The sequence below is a fragment of the Pantherophis guttatus genome, chromosome 6 (genome assembly GCF_059756535.1).
Source record: "Pantherophis guttatus breed Tessera chromosome 6, ASM5975653v1, whole genome shotgun sequence".
In the NCBI taxonomy this organism is placed as follows: domain Eukaryota; kingdom Metazoa; phylum Chordata; class Lepidosauria; order Squamata; family Colubridae; genus Pantherophis; species Pantherophis guttatus.
Window position 1 is genome coordinate 68,248,286 of NC_142068.1, and position 14,703 is coordinate 68,262,988.

The window sequence follows — 14,703 nt, forward strand, 5'->3', positions numbered from 1 at the left end:
CGCTGACCGAGGCCCCATTTGAACCACTGAAAGAGGCCACATTGCGCTTTCTGACCTGCAAGGTGGCCTTCCTGGTGGCCATAACATCGGCCAGGTGGATATCGGAGTAGGCAGCGCTTTCCATCAGACCGGATCTCTGTGTATTCCACCCTAGCTGGGTGGTTTTACGTTTGGACCCTTCTTTCATTCTGAAAGTAAATACATGATTCCACAGGGCCCAAGAACTTATCATACATTATTTCTGCCCCAGTGCATTCACTGGAAAGGAAGTGGCACACGCTAGACGTGAGCCAGACACTCCAGATTTTTTTTAAATGAACTTCCTCCTTTTGGAAGACGGAGTCGCTTTTTATATCCTTTCAGCCCGCCACCTTAGGCTCTAGGGTTACTCCATCAACCATGGGATGCTGGATTAGGGCGTGTATTGCCAAATCATACAAGATACAGGCCATTCCATTACCCAAGAGTATAACAGCACACTCCACACGGAGTGCAGCCAGAAGTGCGGCATGGGCGACACAGGCCTCTCTGGAAGAGGTTTGCCATGCGACAACTTGGTCCTCACTGTCCCCTTTTATCAAGCACTACAAACTGGACAACTATGCCTCGGCTGAGGCAGCCTTTGGTAGGCAGGTCCTACAGAGAGTGCATGTGGATGTGGGGACCTCTGACCAGGCTGCAGCCCACCCATAAGGACACGACGGCTTTGGTATGTCCAATTCCTGGATGCTGCCTCCACTACAATGGAGAAGGAGCGTTGGTCCTACTTGATATGATCCTTCTCGTTGAGTTGAGGCAGCATCCTGCCCCACCCTAGAGTAGGGCTGGCCCTCGGTCCACATTGGATCATATCAGAGCTGACCACGTCAAGTCTGTCCCTTCATCTTCGCCAAAAGCTGGGGACCATTGGCAGAAGGCGTGTCTTCGCAGCTTTGATAGACTCCGTTCTATTGGCTGACTGACAAGGACAAACCATTCCTGGATGCTGCCTCCACTCAACGAGAAGGATCATATCAGGTAAGACCAGTGCTCCTTCTGACCGTTGCAGCATCTCCATGATCGCATGGTCAAAATTTGGCAATTAACTCATATTTATGACAGTTGCTGGGGTCATGTGACCACCTTTTGCAAGCTTTCTGACGAGCAAAGTCAATGGGGAAGCCAGATTCGCTTAACCACTGTTTTACTAATTTAAATGCAGTAGTTCAAACAGTTAACAACTGTGGTAAGAAAGGTCATAAAATGGGGCAAAATTCAATAAGTGTCTCACTTAGCAAGAAAAATTTTGTGCTCAATTGTGTTCGTAAGTCAAGGACTACCTATACCAGTGATGGCTAACCTTTTTGCCATCACGTGCCGGGGGGTCACGCACGCGTGCCCACACCTATTTTCTATGCACCATGCGCACGCGGCCTCCCTGCTCCTGGCACACAATGGCCTGGTGGGCCCGTTTTTCTTTCTCACCTGGCTCCAGAGCCTTTCTAGGAGCCTGGGGAGGGCAAAAATGGCCAGCCCCTCCCCCCCCTGGAAGCCAGAAACTGCCCGTTTGCCAACTTCCAGTGGGACTGTTTCTGGCCTCTGAGGGGGTGGGGAAGGCCGTTTTCACCCTCCCCAGACTCCTAGAGAGGCTCTGGAGGTTGGGGACAGCAAAAAGCAGGCCTTCCCCACCACCACCCCTACTTCTGGTGGGCCCAGAAGGCCCGAAAATCAGCTGGCAGAGCTGAGCTGGCATGCCCACTGATAACGGCTACGTGTGCCACAGGTTTGCCATCACAGACCTATAGATTAGTCTCTATATTTATTATGTATTGATTGACATATCAAAATCATGGTGCTGTGGCTGACATACAAGAAATATTCCTAGCAATGGATAAATTTTGTGATTGAAAATGAAGTGTAACATAGGACTCCAGTGAGAGGCATTGGTCAGTTTTGGATTCAATAGCAAACATAGTTTATTTTAATAAGCAGAGATTTGTAGGAAGATTTCTTTTTCTTTATCTCTTGGGGGTTCAAAGAGGAAATCCAAAAGCTGCTGTAACTTGGTTCTAGCTTTTCTTTTTTTTTTACTTAATTAAGAACAAGAAATAGTTCCTATATAAGGCTATGAAGAGGAATCTAGTCAATTCAAAGCAAAAGTAAAAAAACATTTCAGAATATTGTTGACTTTATAGTCTATTTTTGGACTACAGTAATTTGATTTGCCACTGGGAAGCAGAATGATGCACTTGAAAAAATGCTTATCATGATCAAATAGGGCCGCACTTTTGTTTTTATGAGTGCAAAGAACCTGAAGTTCATATAGGCATTTTTTTGTAATAATCAAGAATTCCCATGGCATTTCATACAAAATTGTACACACACACACACACAAAATTCCAAGTCACTGCAGTTACTATGACAACTTTGTTCAGTATTCTTCTATCTGATACCATTTCCACTTAACGGGGGCAAATTCTATGAAGTTTCAATTTACTGTTAAATAAGAACTTTGGTTATGTTTAGTGACAATCAATATTAAGTACAATCTTTGTTTGTGCTTAAGTAGAAAAAATATTTTTTGGGAGGAGGAGGTGCACCGAGTCTTGCTCCACAATTGCTAACCAGCTGACAGGAACATTTATATGAGAAGCATCCTTTTGCTGTTGTGGTTTTGAAAAAGCAATTTCTATATCAGCGTATTATCAAAATTCCAAAAAACCAGAAGTCAGATTCTAGAATTATGTGCTATTATTGAACATTTCCTCAATAGCTTGTCCATTTTTCACCAAGAGCCCTGTTTCACATAACTCGTGTTCTTGCCATCTGTTTAGCTTTTGGAGAAGCACGTGGTCACCATATGGATGGTCCTATATATCTGACAGATCTTAAAACTCAGCCAATGAGAAGGTGAGTCTAGTCCTATTCTTGTAGAATATGTTCCTTTTCTGTTCTGACACATTTTAAATAAGCTTCAGTGTTTGTTTTTTTCTGAAGTTGATCACAAAAGTAGAATAATCATTGCCTTTTTAAATAGACTATAAATAGACCCCAAATTGAGAAAGTGGGAAACAAATGGTGAATCCTAAAAGATTTAGGTAGTTGATAAGCTGATAGAAAATACCTACAAGAGTACAGTCATTTCAGGGAGAGACTATAGAAAAGTATCCTATAATCAATAGAATTATGCTATACATCCTGCTGAGAACTTCTCCCTTCTTTCACTAGATTTAGTGTAATCACACTATTTTTGTCTTTTTCCATTATAACCTCAGCAGAAAATGTGTTATATTCTCTTTTGAAATTCCTTAGCAACCTGGGGATGAATATGTGGGATGCTGATGGAGATATTGTGCCACCGCCAGATGATATAGACGAACGTATGGATCGATTTCCAAATGAAGAATATTCTAGGTAACTGCCAAAAATGTATTTGTCTTCATGTGGTAGGAGAATTGTATAAATCTAACTTGTATAATTCCACATACTTTATTCAACCCTGAGGGAATAATTATTTTTGAACATCTTAAAAATATTAACATACTCATTGTCAAGCTTTATTTCGTATTTTTACATTGCTATTAGTAGTGCAGAAGACTGTAAGCAGGGATATGGGTCAAGAGTAAGAAACTTAATTCCTCCATTTTTTTTTATAGTTTCCTTTTGGTTAGCTGGAATCCTTACTGACACTCACCAGCCTTCTCACTGTCCCAGCCTCAGCAGGAAGGCAAGGTTTACATAACCAAGTTCAAAGTACTTTGCAGGAGAGTGAAAATTAGACCCTATGCATAAGTGTATTTACACGTATCATATAGGTCAGAGAAGATGTTCATTAAAGGCAAACTAAATTCTAAACAATTTTGACAAATTTACATTTGTCCTTCTAGAATTTGTTTTTGTTAGTGTATATTATCACCTGATTTTAAGAAATAATTTAACCGCAGGCGGTTAAATATTGGAAAAAAATACGGCAATGGATTTTGGAAATTACACAGATTAATTTGGAATTAAGACCTGAGATTTTCCTATTGGGGGCAAAACCTTTGAATGTTAAGTCATATATATGGTTCTTGTTGATTCACATTATCACTGCAGCAAGATTAGCGTATGCGCAGGAGTGGAAAAATCAATACTTACCGATAGATTTGAAAATAATATATAAAATTAATGAGTGTGCGGAATCAGATAGACTAACTAGATTGATCAATGGTAAAAAAGATTCAGAATTTTATAACAGTTGGAAAGTATGGTACGATTGGGTCCAGAAAAGGTGAGATAGAATAGACATATGATGATGTATATATATGATGGCAAATATGTATGTATAAAGGAATGATTTTATACTTATGGATAATGTAATCATATACCATGGTGGCAGGATTGTATATTTTATTTGTGTATTAGTGTATAGAATATATTAATAAAAATTATATATATATAAAAAAAAAAAGAAATATTTTTTTTTTCCTGGCAGGCCTGGTAAAAGACTAAGGGTTTATGATGATGGCCCCAATGACTTACCGGAACAGATCCGATTGAGAGAGTTTGATTTTATTAATAAGGGTCCTGGGAAACGTCGAAAACCATATCATGATCACCAGTTTCATGATGACATGCAGCCACCACTGCCACAAATAAGACGAAGGCATTTCGCTGACCATCAGTTTCATGATGACTGCCAAGAAGAAATGAAGATTAAAGATTTAAAGTTTAGTACAAGAGAACCAGGGCACAGATTTCAACCTTTTGAAGACCATCAGCTTGATGATGACTTTCGAGGAAATGTATCAGGGAGAGACATTAATATGAACCGTAAACAAAGGCATAGACGTTTTGCTGACACTCCTTCTTATAAGCATAGACCGACAGATAGCCAGCTCAGTAGAGGCCGAGAAGGAAGACGAAGACCAGTTTACAATCGACAGTCTAGAGATAATTTTCAGTCACTCCTGCAGGACAAAAATCAGTCATTCCTGAACAAGAGACCTGTGGAAAAACTAAGACTGTTTCAGAATTGTCCTGTTCGTGATGATGTCCACTCACCAGTGGGAGATTTTGAGTATGTGACTAGGGGATGTGGACAAAGAATGGTACCTTTCCTTGACCAGCAGCATCACAGTGAATTACAAAGAAAATTGTCATTAGAAGATTTTGATGATGAAGATTACGATAGAAGAAGTAGACCATTCCTTGATAATCAGTCATACTGTGATTTTAGTGAGAAGTCTCAGCTGAAAGATTTCCAAAACAGGGGACCTGAACAAAGGCTGAATTCTTTTAATGATCATTCAACTCACATTAACGAGCCACACGGGGAATATTCTGAAAGGTGAGAAGAATTATTGATTAGCTTCAATATTATATTATTTGTTCATTTTTCTTTAACAAAACTAAAGATCATATAAATCAATAAAACAGGCATTGCTTTTTAATGTGTTACTAATAGTTTGAATTATGTGTTATACAGAACCATTTGCAGATTTTTTTATGCATTTCTGTAAATTCATTCATACTAGCCAGTTTACATTTTTGATATTTGATTATATTAATGGAACTGGCAACCATCAATTGCCAAGTGTTTGAATTTGATCATTTGACCATAGGGATGCTGCAATGGTCGTAAGTGTGGAAAATGGTCATGTCATTTTTTTTCTGTGCGATTGGAGCTTTGAACAGTCACTAAATGAACTATTGTAAGTCAAGGACTACCTGTAAACTGTAGCTCAGGGGTGTCAAACTCACGTCATGGCGGCGTCTTTTTTTCCCTTTCACTAAACTAGGCATGGGCGTGGCCAGTGTGTGATGTATCCGGCCCGTGGCCCACAACTTTGACATCCCTTCTGTAGATGCTTTCAACTTAGAATGGAAGTCTAAATATAAATACTGTGAATTTTAAATTAAATGAATGAAAGGAAAAGTATAGGTTTGGTATCGGTGAGAACAGGTCTGCATTATTCTGTTAGTAGACTTGAATGAATGGGAATATGACAACAGAATATAGAAACAGTGATCGGCCTTTTTGGACATCCACAAATTAATGAAAATGGTGGCTTAGTATCTGTTTTGTTAAATATCTCTTTGCTTAATACTTAAGCATAAACCTGTTCATACATACAAATAAAAAAGGAATGAATATAATTGAAATAGCTGCCTGCTTTGATTATGTTGAAAGTTTAACAATAAAGGAGAGGTATTTCTAAATGCAGGAGAAACCATTAGATGGTAGGGTGAAGAATGACTTCTGGAGGAAGTGGATATGAAAGACAAGGAAAAAATGAAAAACTAGAATGGAGTAGAACAACTACAGAAAGAGAACAGGGACTTCCAGCTGATGTCGCAGCAATATTGGACGTGAGAAACAAGTCTCCGCACTCCCATGTCAAGTTCTTCTTGTTGGAGGGCTCTGAAAGGAGCTAAAGCCACCCTGTAGGGGTGGTGAAGAAAAGAGGGGCACCCTGTAGTTCTGGGAGAGCAGCAATTCTCCTGCTGGACTCAGGGCTTCTTCCCTCTCCCTTGGGAAGAGGCAGCCATCATGGCTGCCACAAAGCTGGGATAGCCAAGGCAACAAAGAAACGTGTAGGAGCAGTCAGATGAATAGTGATTAGAGCTGGGTGATATAGACTGGAAACTGGAACTATTTTTATTGGGAATACTCTCCAGAAACTATACCAAAGAAATACAATATTTAATTTTACATATTATAACAGCAGCCAGAATAACATACGCACAGAATTGGAAAAGCAACATTATACCAAAAGAGGAAGAGGTGATAAGGAAAGTCGGATTGTGCAGAGATGGACAAATTGACGAAAGAGATTAAAAAAAAGATGAAACGGAATATTATTTAATATGGAATAATATTGAATAAATGGCTAGAAGTCAGGAATAGTAAATAAGAAGGATTACTAATATGCCACTAAACAATGTATGTAAAGTAATATATAGATACAACAATATGTATAATAGATAAAGAAATATATACATAAATAAGGAACAAGGGAACCACAAATATAAATATATGTAAAGACGAGGGGTTGAGAACCTGAATTTTAGAAGAACACCGATATGAAACTGTTGTAAAATGGAAATTTATGTTTTGTGTTTGTTTCTGTTCTTGTTTATAAAGAAAAAAATAATAAAAAAATATTTTTTTAAAAAAATATGTTTTAAAAATATATACTATTTAAATATACTATTTTTTTAAAGCGGCAAATTACCATAGGGAGAAAAATTCTAGTCCCGAAAGAAAGGAACTAAGGGGAGAAAATCTAAAGACCTTTAAAACATAGAAAATTGGATTCTTAAACTGGGTAGGCGTTGTTTTGGAAAAGCATTATAAAATGCTGGAACTATCTACTGGAATTTACTTGAATAACCTATTTTGCTTCCATAAATTGAACTAAATTTGGATTAATCAATTTATCAGAACTGAAACAACACTAAAACCTAAACTGAGGCCGCCATCTACTGGTGAATGGAAAATATACTATACCCCTACAAGACTAGGAAAATTCTTAAAAGAAAGAAACAGCATTCATCTGGAGGACTGTGGTGATACTGTTCTATAACTATCCACTTTATGATTACTGGAGACTATTGTAAGAATAAGGAAGACTCTTAAGTAAAGTAAAGTGACTCTTGATTTGTGGAGGCTGCCTGGACTACTTAAATGGAACTGATTAATAATCCTGAGATATAAAGAACTATGATTATTGAACTTTCTGAGGAGTAACATTGGATTTGAAAATGCTGCTTTTGGACTTGTAAGAGCAGAACTTATTAAAATAAGACAAGATGCTTCATCAGGAGGAAATGAATGTTATTTCAAGAGAAATGGTGTTGATGTTTCAAATCATTAGGGGTACTATGACAAAAAATCACTGAGAGATAAAGAACCTAATGCAAGACATAAATGGGAAAATAGAAAACATGCTACAACTGATAATGAAGATCAAAGAGCCCAGGAAAGAGATGAGACAGTAGAAAAAATGGAGGAAAAGAAAGAACAGACAAAACAGAAAACAAAGCAAGAGGATGAGAAGGCGATAAAGATAATAATGATTCATGAAAAAAACAAGAGAAAAGTACTTTAAGACTCTTAAAAATGGAATTGGATAATCTGGAAGAAAGGGAGATAGGAGTTTGGGTGGACACCTGGGAGACCTGGCACCTTAGGAGGATAGAGATGGGAGAAATATTCAGATTGAATGATGAAGACACAGATGCTGATAGAGACAAAGATCCAAGAGAGGCGTATGGGAGGCAAGCCAAAAAAAATGAATAAGAATTGAAGTATTAAAACGGACAAGAGATGGTGGATAGAAAGGAATTATCATCACTTTCTTTTTTGTTAATATAATGATGGCCTGATTAAAAACTAGAATAGGGGTAGAAATAAGAACACACACTTATATAAGGCAAGAGTTAAATGGAAAGATTGGAGGTTGAAATATATTATTAGATATGTTTAAATAATAAGATGACTGGTACTTGAATGGCGTATTGTGACTTTGAACAACCAAATAATGAAGGACTACGTCTTATATAAACAAGTGTATTAACGCTAGGATTAGTAATGGTGGCTTGATTAGAAATAATCTAATTCTGCCTTAAAATAGAGGTAGAAATAAGAAATAGGGAATATTAGCAGATATAATTTTTATATAATAATATAAGTAATAATTAGATGGAAATATTAGAGGTTGAAAGATGGTATTACTATGTATGCTTAATATCATTGGCATTAAAATGGAGCATTGAAATATTGAACAACTACTCTAAAAACAATCATGTATATCAATACTAGGATTACATAAACTTGATTAATTCAACAACTATTATTACTACTACTACTGCTGTTTGTATCAAAATGAATTATACCCAGAGGCCACACAGTTCATGTATTGATATTGATGTATATTTTTTAAAAATCCAATAAAACTTAAAAAAACATGAATCTTGTATTTAAAATAAACTATACGTGAAAGGGTTATTGCTACAAAATGATTAAAATGTTTAGTGTACATGTAGAGAAAAAGATTGTCATAAAGAATGTAGTTAAATGCAAATAATAATTGTTTTGAAAGAGAGTGAAGAATCTTGCACACCAGAGTAGAATTAAAAATAAAAGTCATGGAATTCTTGGGAGTGAAACTGAAACAAGACTCTTGCAAGGAATACTGTATTTTAGAGTTTTGTATACTAATGACACATCCAAAATGAAATTGAAACAATTGCTGTAAATGTCAATATTCAAGAAAGGAGAATGAAAGGAAAAAATGTTGTGAGATTGTTGGAAACCCAGTATAGATGGTAGCAAAAGAACAGGAGTCTAGCACCTTTTGATTAACAAATTTTCTTGGAAGCATTGTATGAGCTGCAGTTCACTTCATCAGATGTATGGAGTGACTACACTGATGTCGGATTTAAATTGAGGTGAGTTGGAGAGGAAGGGAAGGGAAGATTGGTGGTTTTGCAAATATAAGCGACGCATGAGTCAGATTACAAGTAACCTATCAATTAATAATTGTAATGTGTTAAAAATCCATTGTTGAGAACTTCTGAGCCCAGAATCATTGGATGTGAGTTCAACAAGTTCTCACTTTATGGTGCTGTTTTAATTCTCTTTTTTTTTCTTAGTCTGCTAAGGAAGGTCCTGGGAAGTTAAAAAGTTAAAAAATTACTTTAGCTTTGTTTTGAGTTTTGATATCAAATTAATTATTTTGTGCAAAGATTGTCCAAATAGAATCCAGAGGAGCATTTTCGGAAGATGATGGCACACAGTATGGATAGAATAGATACAAATGGCATAACTGAAGAAATGTTTAAATATGAATGTGCTTTGCTTACAAAACCAACTGTGCCTGGGAATTGGTTTCATTCTAGTATCCTGCCAGAGGTTTGAATCCTGCTGTCCTTTAAATGAGCCCTAAAGTCTTGGCTCTTTTCCCAGACTTTGGGCAAAGGTGGGATGTGGCTTCCCTATGTGAAGAGTTTTGTATCTGTTCTATGTTCATCTTCCTTTTTTGTTGTCTGGTGTTATTCTCCTTCTTTGTGCACCAGAATCACTGGAGTGCAAGTTACAAAATCTAAATTATTTATAAACAAATAACGAAATAAAATGTAAGAATAAATTGAATACTTCAGCATCAAGCAGAGAATAAAAAGGGATGTGTTATGTCTCTTCATGGATTTATAAGGAATGCTTGCGATGATGCAGAGATGTACTAATTGGGGACATGAATTACGGGAAATTTTATATGCAGAAAATGCCTTGTTAAGATCCTGTATAATTTAGCTAATGATAGGTAAATAGTATGATACAACAAGAAGTTTCTAAAAATGAAGGTATTAAATATCAAGTAAGTTTTGGAATGAATGACTGCAAACTATACCTAAATTTGGGAAAAAATGCAGGTAGATGAATTTGTAACCTTTGCTAGAATGTTTTGTAAAGATAGGGAAATTGAGAAATTTTAAGACATGCAATTACTAGTAGAAAGGTGTTAGGCACTGTGTGATCTGTTATGAAAATATTTACTGAAAACTGTCTATAACAGAAGAAATGTAAAGGTTGAATGGAATGGGAATAGGTACTGAAGTTACATGGTTACATGTAACAGGAATGAATGGATACTGAATGAATGTGGATTGACTATTAAATTGAATTACCAGTATGAAAGAAACATATTGAGGAAGTTTGATCACATAGAAGGAATGATTTGTGAGCAAAATATATGAAAGAAGAATGTATCAGTCACGGAATAAATTGTGTTGGATGAAATTAATGAGATTTTTTTTTAAAGGGAAGTTTATTAATTTGATTTTTCTCCTGGGTTAGTACTTTATAAGTAATTAGGCTACATACATACATACATACATACTCCTTCCTCATCCTATTTTCCCCACAACAATCCTATAAAGTGGTTGGACTGAAAGATTGACTGGCCCAAAGTCAGACACACAACTTTCATGCTTAAATTGGGACTATTGTTTCTCATTGCTTCTAGCCAGTGCCTTAACCACTAGACCAAACTGCCTTTCTAGATAAAAGTTTAAAGAATAAATGACAATGTATAAAGCTGTATATAAATATTATGGAAGCAAACAGGTCTAGAGAGCTAAGATGGTATCGGCATAAATTTGAGGTACTAACTTTCTTTTTCATTACTTACCTCATTTCTTTACCTTGTATTTTCTTACTTCCAAACCACACTTTGCAAAATGTTGGTTAACATGAAAGGGCATGTACATACTGTAACATGTTTACATGTTGTGGAACATAGAAGAACATGATTGATGAAATGAGACAGTCATAATGAAAAATGCAAATTTTGTTGAAAAGCCTACTAATCTTTGAAATTCCATCACCCCCATATTACACAAGGTTTATTTTACATTACACTGTTAGGTATGTAAGTTTGGATCCAGAATTATGTGAAAAAGAATTTTATGGCTAAGATTAAGGGAGAAAGGGTGGAGTGATACTTTTATTTGATTCTTCATCTTATTTGAACCCCAGTATGAGTTCTGTAGAACTCACCACAATAGAATATAAAGTGACACTGGAGCTAGAGAAGGCAGAGAAATTGTGAAAAACCCATCTAGTAAGTGTTGGATCCTGGGTTGTATTATCAATGAACCAATTCTTTTAATTGCATAATGCCAATTAACTATACAAGTAGTCCTCAACTTGCAATGGTTTGTTAAGTGACTGTTTGCAGTTACAACGGGGCTGGAAAAAGTGATTTATGATCGTTTTTCGTACTTACAATTGTTTCGGGATCCTGGTTATCAAAATTCAGATGCTTGACAACTGACTCATATTTATGATGGTTGCAGTGTCCTGAAGTCATGTGATCATCGTATACGTTCTTCCGACATACAAAATCAATGGGGAAGCCAGGTTCATTAACTGCAGTGATTCACTTAACAAAAGTGGCAAAAAAGGTCATATAATGGGGCAAAACTGTCTCACTTAGCAACAGAAATTTTGGACTCATTTGTGGTCGTAAATTGAGGATTACCTGTATAGTATCACACCTATTTTTTCTTCATTACATAATTGACTTTTTGGGTCCTTGGTTTTGTCTGAGCTTGGTGATTTACTTGCAGAACTGTCATTACCCAAGTAAGTAACATCATCAAAACTAGTGAATGTGGGATATGCTCTCTTTTTATAGAGTAGCTTCTCAGCCGCTGTGATGGAGATGTGATTGGTTTTTCCTTGGTAGTTTATTGATTATTGAGTATTCTGCTGAAAAGGTTTATTCTTTTCCTTTCAGAAACTATCGTTTTCCTTCTCATGAGTACTACGCAGAATCTCCCTTACTTCAGAGAGATTATGGCTCTGATAAAGATAATTATAGTGGAACTTGCAGGTAAAATTGTGATTGTCACAGGAGTTCATACGAAACATATTATTGTTTTGGTTCACTAATTAAAATTGGCTCCAGGTATGCTATTCAAAGGCCTAATGTAGCCCAGTCCTGAAAAATTATGTACATTGCATGATCATAAAACTATATGTAGTTCTTCTGTTTCAACTTTAACAAGAAGACAGTCTTTTAAGAACATACATCATTTGAAAGACTTATTTCTGGTTAGGTGAAAACTTTAGCTAACATTTAACTATTGAGTTTCATTTTGATGTATTCTTAATTTAATCTGAGAGAGCAATATTTATTCCTAAAAGAGGTATGATCACAAAAAATGCATAACCCCATAACTTAAATTCTAGCAATATAGTCATTATCATATTGGCATATTCATAAGTAGTACTTCTCATTCAATGTGTACTAATCTGAGAAAAAAATGTATATAGGTTTGCTCTGAAACACTGCATACAGGAGTTCTCTACTTAAGACTGTAATAGAGCCTGCCCATTATGATTGTAAATCATGACTCATAAAGCAGGGTACCATGTGACGGACCCGGTTTTATTACTTTTTTGCAGAGGTCACTAAGCAAATCCTGGTCGTTAAGTGAATCTGGGATCGTTAAGTCAACCCATTGTTCACTATGGGCCAGTTTTGCCAAAAGTAGGAATTAAACATTTTTTTAAGCAAAAAGTTGTAAATTGTAGCCATGTGACATTGAGACGCTACAAATGTCCATAAATGCAGGCTGGTTGCCAGGCACCCAAATGCAGTCATGTGATGGGGGGGCAGCTGTCAGAATTTAAGAACCGATTATAACTAACTTTTGGGGAGTCCATCATATCTTGGAAGAGTTACTAATTGAAAGTTGAGGACTACTTGTAATCTACAGTTCTATGTGAGTAGATTTAAGGGATGTTTTCCAAGACATACTGTACATGAAACATGCCCCATGTTATTAAAAAGATTAAGAATCCTTCGAGAGGATACTGGGCAAATTGGAATCTTTCCATACTTGAACATCTGTCCCATCACATATTTCAGTAAAACAGCTTGATATTAGAAAGCCAATGAGAAAGGACTATCACATAGAACCTGTAATTAGTATAATTTGAAAAAAAGGCATTTTCTACATTTATTCTGAAAGATTCTTTCTCTAACAAATGTTCAATGAAATCATGTACATTCTGATATGTTTCTTTGAATTAGCTATTTATTGTTTCAATAAAGTAACACCAATGTCTCATTGCTACAAATTGCTCATTATAATATTTTATTAATAATTGTTTTCATATTATAGATCTGATTGCCCTGACGATTACAGGAAAATCCATCCTTTGGAGGTAATTAACAGAGGAGGAAAAGCTAGATTTGCTCCATATTCTTCTTACCCAACCCTTCACTCTTCATCTTCACATCAGGAACTGAGTTCAATCTCATTGCACAGTGGAAGGGAACATCAGTATGAAATTAAGAGAGAAATGAGGCAGGGGAAAAGATTACCAGTTGTAACAATTGATTATAATTATGGCTTGCCTTTAGACTATGCTTCTGAAGAGGAAGACAGAGCTCGTTATGTTTCACGTGCAATAGAGCACTACATTTTGAATTGAATTGGATGTGTACTTGCATGCATTATTTTATAAACATCTTCCTGCATATTGACCAAATTACTTCTAAAGTTAAAAAAAAGCTTCGTTATCATTCAACATCTGTTGAATGAAAAATCTGTTACAAGTCTAGTTCTGTTTTTTCACGTTTAAATGATAAATAATTGGTGAAAACAATGCCTTTTATGTAAAATCAAACTAAGTTCTCTCACTCATGAGATTGAACAACGATAACCATGAACAACTGCAAATGGTTCTCCTGTTTTCCTCAACATGACATGTTTCAGCTAAAATGTAATAAAACAATTGGATTACTGATTTTGATAGAATGTTACTCTAAAGTTGGCTTTGAAAAGAAACAAAAATATATAAATATAAAAAAAATCAGTTCTAGTAATGTGGCTTATTCTTTTGATAATCTAGATTTTTCAATATTTCTTTTGGAAAATGTGCATGTAAATATTGTTTCAGAAAAAAACCTGTCACACTAGAAAAAACAATAAACTTGAGATTTGTGTTCAGTTATTATACCTATATTATATCAAGAATATCTCACTTTTTAGTTGAGAGACCAGATAGTTAGAAATCAGCTACGTGGTTCCTTCCTTGAGAGATGGGTGGCAAATAAATTTAAAAACAAAGAAAGAAAGAAACACCTTCCTTCCTTCCTTCCTCCATTCCACTCCACTCTACTCCACTCCATATACCCCTGGCATATGCATGCTTTTACAGCATTC

At 36.0% G+C, this 14,703-nt stretch overlaps 1 protein-coding gene across 1 annotated transcript in view; it reads left to right on the forward strand.

Moving 5' to 3' along the window:
• The window catches only part of LOC117673204 (uncharacterized), a 36,965-nt gene extending 22,478 nt beyond the window's left edge, over positions 1–14,487 (forward strand). The window contains exons 8-12 of the mRNA XM_034430458.3: positions 2,814–2,889; positions 3,292–3,393; positions 4,454–5,308; positions 12,264–12,359; positions 13,657–14,487. Coding sequence (XP_034286349.2) covers positions 2,814–2,889; positions 3,292–3,393; positions 4,454–5,308; positions 12,264–12,359; positions 13,657–13,969 — 1,442 coding nt within the window. The 3' untranslated portion in view covers positions 13,970–14,487. The remainder of the gene's footprint in view (positions 1–2,813; positions 2,890–3,291; positions 3,394–4,453; positions 5,309–12,263; positions 12,360–13,656) is intronic.
• Positions 14,488–14,703: the final 216 nt, after the last annotated feature.